This window comes from Psittacula echo (genome assembly GCF_963264785.1).
Source record: "Psittacula echo genome assembly, chromosome: 3".
In the NCBI taxonomy this organism is placed as follows: Eukaryota; Metazoa; Chordata; class Aves; order Psittaciformes; family Psittacidae; genus Psittacula; species Psittacula echo.
The window spans coordinates 3,871,013-3,886,005 of record NC_137736.1 but is presented as its reverse complement, the minus strand read 5'-3'; the positions used below and the strand labels follow the sequence as shown (position 1 = coordinate 3,886,005).

The 14,993-nt window shown below is 41.8% G+C and overlaps 1 protein-coding gene across 1 annotated transcript in view; it reads right to left on the bottom strand.

Moving 5' to 3' along the window:
* Positions 1-14,993, bottom strand: part of EPHA3 (EPH receptor A3) — a gene marked incomplete at its 3' end in the record, with an annotated part of 215,811 nt that overhangs the window by 187,085 nt on the left and 13,733 nt on the right. The window contains exon 2 of the mRNA XM_080613975.1: positions 10,247-10,311. Within this exon, the coding sequence (XP_080470101.1) occupies positions 10,247-10,311 (65 nt within the window). The remainder of the gene's footprint in view (positions 1-10,246; positions 10,312-14,993) is intronic.

Genomic DNA, 14,993 nt, shown 5'->3' with positions numbered 1-14,993 from the left:
GCTTCTGGATAACAAAAATAGTGTAGGCCCAGACTTCTCATTTTTAGAGCCGTGGAGAAGTAAGCCATAGCACACTGTTATCTTCCCTTTTCAGCAACTCCTCCAGAACCCATTTAGCTTCTACTTGTCAAAACCCTGGGTGGTAAAAGCAATGTAAAATAAAATACACTGTGGCTTGTGAACTGTTTCTATACAAAAACACTTGATCAGTTTCCCAGATGAAGCACGTTATGTTCTTACTTCATCCCAGCCTTGGATTTTTTTCTGCCGCTGGAGTAGAGGTTTTCCACATGTTCATCTCTCCCACTTAATGAAGCTAGTATGGCAATAATCATGGCATCATACCTAACAAGACTGCTCAATACCAAGACAGCTAGAGGTCAAAACCACAATATGTGAGGAAGCAGAGGCTGCTCAATCTTGTAAAAAGAAAAAGCTAAGGAGTGATTTAATAACAGACTGCAACAACTTGAAAGGGACTTAACACAGTCAACCTCTCCTTGGTGGAAGCAGATGGTGTAAGAAGAGAAAAGAGCCACAAACTGTGTCTTGAGACATTCAGATTAGGTATCAGGCAGAATTCTGTCCACAAGAAGCCTGTGCAGAACCGAAACAGGCTGCCTGCAGAGGCTCTGGTATCTCCATCTTCTGGTGCTTCCTTGACTTCATTATCCAAAACCACTGCTGCTGATCTGATGCGATGTTAGCAATAGTCTAGCCATTGGATGGACTCGATGACATCCTGGAAACTCTTTCAAGCACCATTTTATTATTTCTCTGATAATCTACATCCCTGAAACAGAGACACATTTCAAACTCTGAGAAAGATTCCAAGTGAAAAGTAGATTCAGATTTATGCCATTCTGCAGCCTGATCCATAACCCACATTAGCATCATCAACCTCTCCCATCAATCATAATATTGGGGCAACATCAGAACTTGAAAGAAGTTAATTCACCGCAATTTCTTGTCATTGTCAACGAAGTCTAAACAGGCGTTTAGAATTAAAGAATTGGTGGTCAAAATCGACCTGCAATGTTCTAAGATTAACAACTGATGAAGGATACTAATTCCTACGATTCCATAGCTTTCCTATGCCAAAAGCACTATATGTAAATGTTGACATCCAATTTGGAAATTAAACTTCAGCTACTACAAAGAGCAACTGTCCTGTCAATTTAAAAGATTCACTTTGGGTTTAGGTTTTTATTTTGTTTAAAAATAAGAACATAAAGTGATTCAATCTTTTTCCCTGGAGTCTAAGTAAAATCAATTGTCAGGCACTTGAGGAGGGATGGTGTTGACTGCCCCTACTTGTCTAAACGTAACAGCACACAAACCACATAGCAGCGCAGCACTCATCCATATGTACTTGCGCTAACAGACAACTAGCAATCATTCTGCATGTCTTAATTATCCTTGGGGGCCTCTGCAAGTCCAACAGCTGGAAAGGAAGTTCTAGTCTGAGAGACATCGAGGAACAGCAGTTAGGCAGGGAAAACTAACACGCAGATGCAAGGACCAAATGTCACCGAGTAAAACTCACAGATTTCATCACCATATTATGTATAAGATAGTATCTATACACAGTGCAAGGAGCCCTTAACCCGAGCATATCCTTCATAGAGCTCAGCCACTGATTAAAAGCAGAACACAAGTAGGAAACACTCATTTCACAGTAACACCTACTCAAAGCATAACGAAGACCTGTAACACCAGCTACTTGCCATGCTCTGGCGCTGGCGGCATGCCTAAAAGGACACGGCAAGCCCAACACCATGCGAGAGCCAAAAGGTGTCGCCCGTAGCCCGCATCCCCCGATGCCCGAGGGCGAACGTGGCTGGCAGAAGCGCAACCCAGCCTGGCCCGGCTCAGCCCGGCACAGCGGGGGCCGCTCTGAAGGAACAGCGCCACCTACCGAGCCGCCCGCGCCGCTCCCGGCGCCGGGACGGGACGGGACGGGACGGGACGGGACGGGACGGGACGGGACGGGACGGGACGAGCGGGGAGGCCCGGGGGCTGGGGCGTTTCGCTCCGAGCTACACGAAACCGCCGTGCTGCGCCTTTACCCGCGCCTCATCCTCGCTCTCGAATAATACCGAGACTACTACTAATAGGAGGGCAAAGTGTTACCTACCCACCCCGCACCCAGAGGCAGCCCTTGGCCCCCTGGCAAGAAAGGAAACCCAGAGGAATCCCACCGCCGCCCGAAGGGGTTTTGCTTGCCCACGGTGGCCCGGCCAGGCTTAGACGGGTCAGACGCCTCGCAGTACTCCTCCTCCTCCAATACACACTCCGGTGCTGGGACCGCAGTGCCTGCCCTTCCCCGACGGCCGCCCTCACCCCCGGGGAAACCTGCCGCGTATTTTGCGGCGGCCCCACGGCTGCAAACGAGCATGAGCCCCGCTGGGGTCACGCTGAGAGTGGCCGGCGTAGCGGCCAGCGCTGAGCAGGACCGCTGCGCCGTTAGGTCGGCACCGGCCCCCAAGCTCCGAGAGGGAGGGAGGAAGGAGGGAGCTCCCGCACAGGCCTTCGCCTGGGTGTCCCCCGTCCCTCCCCGCGGCTGCTCACCTGCCCTCCAGCCGCAGGACCAAGCCCGCATCGGCCGCAGCCCCGCCGGCGCCCCGGGCCGGGGAAGGTAAAGTTCTGCCGTCCACCGAGCCGGGCACCCGCGCATCTCCGAACACCGCCCGCCTCCTGCTCCCCGAGTGCTGCTGCTGCTCATGGTTTCGAAAGGCTAACGGGAGAGCTTGGACATCACTCGGGAGAAGTTAAGTGTGCGAAGCTAGGAAATTAACAGAGTCCTCGGGCTGCTTGCACAAACCTGGAGAGGTTGGGGGCTGCAAATCAAGCAAAGGGGCTTGAACCTCCTGCCTAGATCCTTCTGAACCCTCGGTCTCGCTATTTCAGCGTAGGCGCTAGCAGCTGTCGGTGCACTTACACGCCTGCTTTCCAGTGCCGTCTAAAAGAACAATCTGAATACTGTTCTACACGGACAATCATTTCACACTGGGTATTTTCAGAAATCTGGGGGAAAATAAATATATATATATATCTAACTCCAGAATAAATTACCTACCAAAACTATTTAGACCATAAAAAATAACCCATATCCACAGCAAATCTATCAGGCAAAAATGCTTATGGGCATTTTTAACTGGAGACTGAAGGTACTTTTCTTGCGGTCCTGATGTTATAAAAACAGTCTTAAAATGGACTGCAGTGTGCCCCTGCAATAAATAATGCTGCATTTCATGACAGTCACCGTATTTACCTTGTTCTAGATTCTGGTTTACGCAAATAAATTCAGCGCAAAAGAAGATTAATAAAATCATAAAGCAAGCGTTTCTTTACCAAGGGAAAAAGATCTTCTGGCAATAAGGCCATTTGAGAGAACTTCTCACCAATGGCCTGTATTTATGCTGACAGAAATAAAAGTCTGCCCATGAGGAGAAGGATGTCGTTTCTAAGCTTGAAAAGTTAAAGAGAAAAATTGGAAGCTGCAATTCCAACTTTAAATAAGGTCTTTATTTAACTCTTGGAATAGAAGCCAAAACTTCTCCCGCCCCCCCCCCCCCTTTTTTGTTTTTGAAACCACAGAAAACCAATACCCAACTTTCAGCGATCTATTACCAGTAAGTAACATAACTGATGAGGCTAATGAGATGGAGAGGGGTGTCCTGTATTTTGCATTATAAAAAAATGGTACAAGGCCACTGCACCTATTATGCCTTTAGCTTTTTTGTTGTTACTTTATATATATATAAATCTCATAATTTGAATATGGTAAAATGCTTGCTTCAAAAAAAAAAAGGAAAAAAAAGGCTTTCTCCTTTCCTTAATGATGAACACAGAATGGAAATCAGCACACTTTTTACTTTAGGTGAAGGTAAAAGCTGTTTTGAAAATGTACCAAAACACAATGCCATTAGGATCATACTGCATTTTCAAACGAGTGCATTACAGACTACAGTGATCAAAACAATGCATCTAAAGAATATCACAGTGCTCCACATTTTAAAAAGGCATTTCTTTCTGGTAACAATTCATAACAAAAGACAGGCATAAATATCATATGCATGATGATCTCAGTTATTTTTCTTTTCCCCAAATCATTTTCCCCATCTGTTCAGCCAACTCCACCTATTGCTTTCTATTTAAACTTCCATTTTAAATGCATGCTTAATTCAAGCTGCTGAAGATAGCACGCAGATGAAACAGTCAAACCCAGCCAAAGTACACCAAAAGTATATTCTACCCTTCATTACTCGCATACAAAGTCAGCAAGAAAATGTTCACATTATATTCAGAAAGCAGCACAAAACAATGCTGTCATCAGTTTAAGAATATTCATATAATTAAAATAATCATCTGGTATATCTCATAGCTGTATAATGGTAAATGTAATACCTATCAAGAGGGAAAAATACAGTACAAGTAAATGTATTTTTCATCATGTTCAGATGTCTTGTAAAAGCAGCACCCACACACTGAAGAAACCACCCCTGCATCCTGATTCAAGGCTCTGAGTGTGAGTGATTTTAGCTCAGAAGAGGCAGATATCTTGAAATGTCCCTTTCCAAGACAAAATCATTTACTTTACAGTAACGAAAATAAATTCAAGCAGTTTTATCTTAGCAGGAAGGAAGAAAAGTCTAAAAGAGAAACAGCACATGCTTGATCATAGAAAATTGGAAGTGAAGGGAAGAACTTAAAAAAGCTGTAGTAAAAGCGGACTCTTCTTTTTAATGCCATCTCATTATTATTAAAAAGGGAGAACAAAATGAAACAAATACACTTTCAAGTGCACTCCAAAGCAAATATCGTAGTGGGGAGAAAAAACAGAGTATATTAGCAAAAAATATTACTTTCTCAATCAGCCATTCAGTGTAAGACAAAACAAAGTCTGTGATTCACAAAACCAGAATCCCAAGTGGTTCGTTTGACTTTCAATCGCCAAAGCAGTCTGCTTGCATTTCAGACCTGATACACAAGTCGTGAAAGGCAGGGTGACACTGGGAAATATATGAAGTTGTAATGAAAGCAGAGCTGAGGCAAAATACAGATAAATCTTGGTTTTAATGGAATGCATTATTTTAAGAAGGACTAAGGAAATTCCAGTGCTAATGAGTAGGAAAAAGAAAAGATGTAATAGCATCCCATGCCTGGTTTCATTTTGACAAATAAGGACTTAATTTTTTATTTTACAAAGAAACCTTTCAGTTTCAGTCTTTTGTCTTATACCAATTGTTTGATATCATTCGTTTTACTTTGAAACTCATTTTCACAACCATTTGGTGACATACTTCAGATACAGTATCACTCAGAAGCTGACAAGATAAGTTTGGTGTCTCAGACAAAAAATGAATACAGTCTAAGATGTCAATCAGTATCAGAAGAAAGCTAAAATTAGGTTGTTTTATATTTTTTGGCCAGTTTTAAGGGTTTTTTTTGACATCTCAGCTGTCTTAAGATTCTTCAGTGGTGTGAAAATGAGACACACATACAGGAAGAGATGCTCTCCGTGTGCCCAGCTGAAGTATGGCACCAGGAAACCCACTGGCACTAAGGACCTAATGCAAAAACCCTTCAGTCACAGGATGCAATTAACCGCAAGACACAAAGCCACAGGAAAACAAACCTCACTGTTTCCACCACTCATGGAAATACTTAATAATCCTGAAAATGTCTTCCATATAAATCAGTTCATAGTGAGGTGAATAACTGATTCTTGGACACAGTTTCCTTGAGTACACGTTACTCACAGGCAAAATGTGACTCCGCACAAGTTCTCCTCTACTGTCATCTAGTCACAAGGGATATCCAAACACTTATGTAGTCCAACTCTTCTGCAGTCACCGTGTCCATGATATCCCACCAAAAAAAGGCCAAAAAGTTTTTAGAGTGCCACAAATCAGCCGACTACTGAAACCAGAACAAATGCAGCCAGGGAGACTGCCACCACCATGGGTTGCCAGCAATACAGTCTAATGTGACAAACTACTTTCAGGCTTTCGAAATATAAGAAAGGAGACATTTTCCTAATTTTCACTTGAATTTTTGCATTCTAACCCAATTTTGGTTGATGGAAAAGCTCCAATAATCTCAGTCACGCACACTCTACCCTTCCCAGCACAATCCATTACAGAAGCAGGGAATGTTATCCTTCTCTAATACTTACGAACCAGTTTCCATTACTGAGATGATCAGCTTGCCTTGTTCAAATGATCATGACAGCGACCACTAAGGAAAAGCAAAGCAACTCACACCAGATTTCAAAGCACTTCAGCCTATACTCAGCAGATCAAGTACGTGCCCAAAAGTTTGAGGTACTGGGCACAGCCAGCTCTCAAAATCAGATGCTTTGGAAGAAACTCGGGAACCTAGAAAACTGTCACAATCAAAGACAGTATCTTTATTTCTCAACCAGCCTTTTCGATTTTGCCTGCAATTTACTAGCTTGGGTCTTGTACGGAACATGTTGTGGTTGGGGTTTATGTTTGGTTGCTTGGTTTGGGGTTTGGTTGGGGTTTTTTGGTTGGGTTTTGGTTGGGGTTTTTTGGTTGGGTTTTATTTTTAGTTGTTTGGGTTTTTTAACAATTATCTATTATATGATAGTAACAAATGCCAGAGGATTCTCTTCTCGAGCTACAAGCAAAGCAGGATAAGCATGATTTCCCATGCTTTCTTTTCTACCAACTACATAAAAAGTGCCCCAAAATTTCCAGTCCGTAAATATGGATGATAAACACGTAAAGATCAGTCACAAGTAGGGTGACAGCAGAACGATGCACTGCAATTATGTCACAATTCCTTATTTTTTTCTCCCAAACTTTCAAAGACCACGGAGTGGGAATCAAATAAGATACATCTTATCTCCCTAAAAAAAAATGATGCTGAAACCAGTACAACTACTGGCATGAATATGCAGAGCGGGATTCAGACTGTACTCTTTTTGTCCTGCATGAATAATCCATCACATTTCTATTGTATATTATTAAAGTGACTTGCTTTTCCATCCTCCCAACCCCCACATCTGTGCTGCTGTAATTTACGTGAATTGCAGTTAATGATCACTTGCGTTATGCTTAATCAGCATATCAATAATATCCTCTGCACAGACTAAGTAGCTCTTCTTTCTTTCCCCTTTAATGAAACCTATAGAAATGGAACTGGTATTTGACTGATTGGCATCACAAAAAGGTTGCCTAGGCAGGTGCTGGAGATGGTGGTACAGGATGCAGGCCTTGTGGCTGCTGCCAATCACGCTCAAGCATCAGCAAAGCCCCCCATTATATTTTCCAACTCCGTTGCCTTGCTATCCAGAGGGGCTGACGTTTTGTACTTCAGGGATTTTAATGAGCTTGACCAGATCAGTGTTACTGACGCCAAGACTGTGCTTGTGTGGGATGGTTCAAGGAGAGATCACATTCTTACAGGGTGATATTATTAACCACGGTCTAAAACACTGCCATTAGCGTCTTCTTACGTGGGGCACAGAAATCCTTGAATACAAATGATCTATAAATCTTAACATGAACATCCATGAGTTTCTGGAAAGCTGTTGTTATATATGTCAAGGCAGACTTAAAAGAATAAAGAAGAATGATAAAAATGACAACAAATCCATTTTGGTCATTTTGCCAGAAATCAATCAATATCACGTATTGATAAGATAAAATTATTAACCGAGTAAGAGGCTTATTAAACACTTCAGCTAAATTATTTTTAGGAATTCCATAAGTCACTGCCTGCAGTGTACTGACATTCATGGCTTCAGATGAGAACACCGCTGCAAGCTGGAGAAGAATTGGCACAACACCAATATACTCATTTGTGAATCACAGCCTCCAGTGTAGCTCTATTAGCTCTACTCCGTAAATCACCACCATGCTATTAGCAATTTTTCAATATGATGTGACATCTTTATTATAATGTTTTTCCACTAAAGTTTAAGTTCATATTTTAGTTAGCGCAGAGATAGATGCAGCCATATTTACCAGGTTTCATTAATTGACTATAAATAAAAGGCCGTAAAAAGAAGGCGTCTCTTTCACATGCTGTTCAAGTTGTCATCGTTTTACAGCAAAATGCCAATTTAGATAGGATAAATGTTACTATTTCTATACCGTACACTCACGCTTCAATATGTAAGCTTAAAATTTCACAGTATTTTGAAGGCTGCGGTTTAGAGTCTCAGTTCTCTTATAGAAACACTCAGAGTACATGATTTACATTAATTTACTACCGTGTGATTTTTAACTAAGAATTTCATTAGCATGTAAGAACATCAGTACACTTTGTTACTGTGATTTACTTTGGCTTCAATATCCATGGGTATTATAGTAAATAGGAACAGCATGCACGGACACACACAAGTTGTGCTGGATTTACCTGACAAAAACTTGCAGAAGCTAATAAAATTGCTTTCAGGGACGTGGAGGCCCTTTTTGGTAGGCTGATGTAGCACATCTGTTTTTCTTATAGCCCCCAAGATACCTTGTCTCATTCCCTACCAACTGCTTTAGGCATCCAAGGCAAGAAAGGCACAGCTGCAGGGAGCAGAGCAGCAGATCTGCACAGCTGCAAGGAGATGAAGAGAGCAAAAGAGTAAAGCAGAAGAGGGCAGGGCAGCTGGGAGGGAGGGGGGAACAATCTAGGACAAAAATTGCAAGTGAAGACAAGAAAAAAAATGATGAGCTAGAAACTGCTGGAGAGTTCCCTCTTGGACATCCTGTTTATAGAGGTTTCTTATTGGGAAAAGCCAGCAGGAGCAACCGCTAGAAAGAAACATGAACCCTCTTTCCACTTCTTCCCCATGAGAATGGAACAATTTTTGAGAGACACAGGAAGAGATCCACGTGTAAACTCAAAAAACAAACCAAGCCTTAATCCTTAAACACTGCTAAACACCTGCATAATACCTAACATCAAGAAGGCAGTTCTTAAATATAAACAACTGAATCCCATGAGGCAGAGATGCAAAAGCACTATTACCACTAATCTCTGTAATCTGCAAAAGTGATAAAGGTGAAGTAAAAGCTTGCCCAAAGCCACAGAATAATCAAAACGTGGACTTTCATGATCCTACAAATAAACCACCGAGCAAATACCTGCCAACAGCGAGAATTCAAACTGCAGTTGGTTTGGAAAAAGGACAGTTGCTGGACTCTCAGCTAGCAACTTCTGACCCTTATCAGGACCATGGACAATAAGATTGCTGTAGAGGAAGGAAGCAAAGCACCTTAAGAGTAGGCACCAGTGACAGCATAGCAAGAGAAGGAGCCACAGGTCTCCTAAGTGTCTTCTTTCAAGCAAAGATTTGATGGCACAGCCTTTTCTGAGAATGAGGGAAGCTCCAGAAACCAGGGATTCAGCCTGACACATGGGAGTAGGGTTTGTGCCAGGGATAGAATGCAGGAGCCTCCTTACATGCCTGCACTAAGCAATGTCTTAAAAGAGTAACGGGCTGTCCCTACACACAAACACATGCACACATTCCATAGAAAAAAAGAAGCTGGGGAGTGGCCAGATATCAGCATCAATGGATGGTTATGCACTGATACATGATGGCTTCATCATGAATTTTAAAGAGTCTGGTGGCAAATGCTATGTAAAAATGATGGAGTTAGCAAGTTCAACAGCACAGATGTGTTAAGGCTGCACTTCTACTTCTCCAGATAGAATGTCTAGATCTATTAATCTGGATACACAGCAAATTAGGAAAAAAAAGGTCAAGAATACTATTTAGACATTTCTTTAATAATATTTTATCTCATTAGTAACAGTACTTGAACAATTTAGCACAAAAGTTATCAAATACATACTTACAACACCCGCTTACGTCCACCTATTTTTCACCTTCCGCTACTTCCTTCTGAATAAATTAGCAAGTAACACTACAGAACAGTCCCATGATATCTTTTAGAAATACACATTGTGACAGAAGAAGGAGCAATACCTAAAGTGGAATTTCTTTATTACTTTTTTTTGTTCAATGCACCTCCCGCTTTCATTTTCTCCAACCAGACTGAGCTCTTCCCAGGGATCGCATGCAGTGCGATGCATGTTCAAAAGAGAAGGCACCATAGCTACGTAAGCTACATATTGCAAGTTTAGAGCAGGCTATTTTTGAAGCTCCAAAGAACCAGTGCTATTGCACGGTGTCCTCTGAAGAGGAAACAATGGTTAAATAGCACACTGGTCTGTAGCAGCACTTTCCTATTTCACAGTCTAGTGAACTCACCCCATGTGATGGGTAGGAGATCCAGCCCAGCTCCCCTTGAATTGTTTTTGAATCCAGCAGATTAACTACAAAAGAAGACAAAATGAAGAGGAATTAGTTTCATCTGCCTCCGTCCAGTTAACCTCGGTTACCCGTACCAAAAGACATGTTTATTTGGGGACCCTGTGAGCACTTGATTTATTCAGGTGGCTTGGCAGTTAGCTACAAAGAAGAAAAAGACAGACAAATAAAAAGGATCCTCTTGTTTATCATAAAACATGGTATGAACAGCAGACGGGGGAACTTCTCAAAACAAAGAAAGTGACAAAAAACAAACAATGGATGGCTGGCCAAATTAATTACAGCAGGGGGTGGGAACAGAGCGCTTCTATCAGCTGCACAAACTACAGCGTTTTCCCCTTGGATGCCTGACATTTGGGTCGATGCATCTAACTACATAGGTGAGACCTGCATATTTTAATCATTATTTGATTAAACGCTTGTATTTGGCATATATAATTTGCTCAGAATACAGGAATAAATAATGAATGCTGATTAAAGTCTTCCCTGCATTTCTTTCTTGCTTCTGATCTAATTTGCTCTCACACTGCCTTGCAGTCCTGAAGTGTTCTCTAAATGTCATGTGTAACACATTAGATACAAAAGTAATTATTTACACTGTTACAAGTGCAGACAAACCTACTTTTAAAGAGACCCATCAATTCACGGTTAATCTTGCTGCTATTTTAAGAGGCATGCCACAATTTTCAGAGTAAGAATGAAGCTTTTATTTGCAAACAGTCTGAGACAGACATTTTTCCAGTCAATCAAATCACAGTGTCTTCAACATCCATTTTAAGATATGATGGGTTTTTAAATACAGACATGCAAACAAACCATTGCATATTCTTCTTTCTTATTTACTTGGTTTTTACAAGCCCGCAAATCAATTCTGTTCCTAACCCTGGCCAAATAGCCTCCAAGTGCTTAATCACACAGCTTGATCCCTAACTAACCATTTCTTCATTAACATGAAGCAGAACAGGTGAATTAATACAAAGTACCCTACAAAAAACCCATCAAACTGAAGTATTAGTACACAACATGACAATGCTGTTGCCAGCTGCACCAATCTGAACACCTTCAGTATTTATTACCTGCAATTTGAGCTTACTTTCATTGTACAAATAACCATAAATATACACATTTGTCTACATCTGCGTGCACACGCTTTTGTGTTGTGTATGTATACATGCAGTGCTATACTACCATGAACAAGCTGCTCTGCCATCTACGTGAGGGAAAATATTTCCCGCTGCAGTTATACACCCCTTTAAAAGAAAGCAACCCTATTTTGACTTTTTGCCTACACCAATGAACAAAAAATCTTTACTAATCTGATAGACAAAGCATTGTGCAGTGTTATATTTTTTTCCTCTGAATTTACCAATAGTTAAATTCCCAATCACCTACACAAAGAAAAATCAGTGAGTCCTTTATTTAGGGCATAGGGCCCCAGGCATACTATTCTGCAGCAAGGTTTGCATCTATAGGAAAGAAATACTAATCAAAACTCAAAAGGGAAAAATGCACTTCTTGCTTTTGTGACTACAAATTCCCACAGATTATGGACCCCCTGTGATAAAACAGATCCGTTTGTTGTGCATCTGCAATACATGGTGCTGAAGAAGCATGACTTCTGAGGTAAATTACTTGGCCATAAGTTGCTAAGGCAAATCACTTAGGAGTAAATTTAACAAATATATTTGTTCTTTAAGAATGAGCTGCTTGAAAACATGACTGCAGCCACTCTGGAATTTATGAATTCAGTCCAAATTCCTCAGTATCATCTGAAAAAATAAGCAGGCAACAGACTCGCAACCTGGTGGTAGTTTCCTTCTCCGGGCTGCCAAGCAGCCTAGCAGTTACAGCACGTCCTCGAGGTGCAGATCAGCGTTCAGCATCACTCCCCATACCTCTCTATGTCAACTCCCTACACCTCTCTATGTCAACTTCCTACTGCCTGCCTGCCTCTCAGAACAGGCTTACCAAGCTACCAGCAACTCCTACAGGAAGCACTCACAGGCATCACGATAGGGCCATGGAGGGCAGTTAAATATCCAGTGAAAGCCATTCATGCCCCATGACAGGTAGATGCCTCAGCCGTGGCGCAGCTTGTGTTGCAACACACTGGGATCGAATCTACGACATATATGACAATATTTTTTCAGCGTCTCTCCTTCATTCCACCTTCCTTATCTTCCTCATCGCCTTCAAACTGGCACCGTTAGGCAAGGTGCTTTTCCACACTCGTATGTGTTTCACTGCATTTTATAAATCCTTAGAAGAAAGGTGATCAAAGTCAGAGAGCGCAGGTAGGTACTTAAAGAGTGCTATGAATGCTACCATTACTGACAGGAAAAAACGAAACAACTCACAAACAGAAAAAACCCAAAGTAAAGCTATGTTCCAGGTCTGTAACTTTATCAAAAAGTAGTTTTGTGCTAAACATATTTATATGCACAGTTTTATTTATTTCTTTTTATTAAACCTATTTATACTGCACAATCTTCGACTTCCTCCATTTTCATTTGTGCAAGAAGGAACAAAGCTTGTCATGTCAAGGAACTTTTCTATGTAGCAGAAGAAGATCAGTAAATCTTAAGTTCCCTCACCTCTCTAGCCACATGGTCTTCAGTGATTATAAACACCACTTGTTTGGGTTGGGGGTCTTTTGGGGCAGGTGTGTGAGTGAAATGCCAAGAAATAAAAGACCAGAGGAGGGAAAAAATACCCAAAGGAAGAAAACAATTATACTAACCACCTAGAAAACTATCACTTTGCCTGGATGTTTTTATCATTTACCAGGTAAGAATTATATTACAGGCAAGCAGAAAGAGCAGACTGCCTCAGTTCTGAAATTGTTTAGAAACCAACTGGAAGTCATACATCCAATCCTTTTTTCCTATTAAAGAATTACGGGGGGAAAAAGAACCAAAAAGTAACCCCCAAAAATAAACTTTTCACTACAAGTGTGGTGTTCTTTAATAGCATGTAAAATGCAGAATATATTTCCTTTTTCAGGCTGGAAAAAAACCAAACAACAAATCACCACCTCGCTGTCCCTGAAAGAAGTTTCTAATGCACTCATTTTCCTGTGACTTCAAGGAGTTGTACACCTTTGATAGAGAGCAAATGGTGAAATGATGACAGAACTTACAAGCTTGGTCCCTAGACAAAAATGATAGGGAACGTGGGGTTTCATTCTGTCATTGCGTGACCAGCAGGTCGAAGGAGGTGATCCTGCCCCTCTACTCTGCTCTCGTGAGACCTCCCTTGGAGTATTGTGTGCAGTTCTGGTGTCCTCAGCATAAAAAGGACATGGAACTGTTGGAACAAGTCCAGAGGAGGCCACGAGGATGATCAGGGGACTGGAACACCTCCCGTATGGAGACAGGCTGAGAAAGTTGGGGCTGTTCAGCCTGGAGAAGGGAAGGCTGCATGGAGACCTCAGGGCAGCTTCCAGTATCTGAAGGGGGCCTACAAGGATGCTGGGGATGGACTCTTCATCAGGAACTGTAGTGACAGGACAAGGGGTAACGGGTTCAAACTTAAACAGGGGAAGTTTAGATTGGATATAAGGAAGAAATTCTTTACTGTAAGGGTGGTGAGGCACTGGAATGGGTTGCCCAGGGAGGTTGTGAATGCTCCATCAAGGCCAGGTTGGACAGAGCCTTGGGTGACATGGTTTAGTATGAGGTGTCCCTGCCCATGGCAGGGAGGTTGGAACTAGATGATCTTAAGGTCCTTTCCAACCCTAACTATTCTATATTAATCTGGAAATTGAAGAAGAAAATAGCATTTCCCAATACTAAGACTGAAAAAAATACATAAAGAATGGATTAGATATTCATTGTCTGATTTTTTTAATGGTTTTTTTTGGCATGGATTTGTAAGGTTAGGTAAAAAAGCAAAAAAAATGTCAAACTTTACACAAGCACTTGCTCCATAGAATGACTCATTTCAACTTCTTTCAACCCTGATATAGCTTCTACCATAACAGAAGGCAACACCTGGTTCACAAAACTGACCCAACCTATTCATGAAGTGTATCATGAGGATATATTCAGTCAGATTAGCAGCAGCAGGCATACATCAGTGTGACTCTCACGTTTTTCCACATATAATTAAAGTTAAATGAAAGCTGGTGTTTAATGTACTACAAATACCTATGGCCATGTATTTACCAGATGAAGGAGGGAACAGGAGAGGAAGAGAGTTCTAAGGTCTCTCATAGCACAAGGCGTGCATCTCTAGCCATGCTAGCATGAAGGGAACTGTACTACTTAAGAGAAGCCAAAACCAAAAAAAGAGGTCCAACTACTTCGTGTGGCAGCACATTTTCTTTCGTCGCAAGTGTAATAATCATCTCCTCCAGAGCAACTGACCCAGCAAAGAGCACAGCTGCGCAAGCAATCGTAACTACAGGTCAGATAAGGCCCTCACTTCAGAGCTGATTATCCGCAACTGTCATGATCTTAAGGGAACACAAGAAGGGTTGGCATATTAGGTCCCACAAGTAAAGCTAATAATTCTTCTTCCTTCCTATCACTGCCTTCCACAAGAGAGTGAAGAGGTAGATTTTACAAGTCAGGCCACATGAAAGAGAATCAGGATTTCAAGGCTATTTCTAAAGCTTATCCATTTCTTATACAATGCATTTGCTCCTGTTGTGGCTCTTCCTCCTGCAAAACTGTGTGAGTATCAT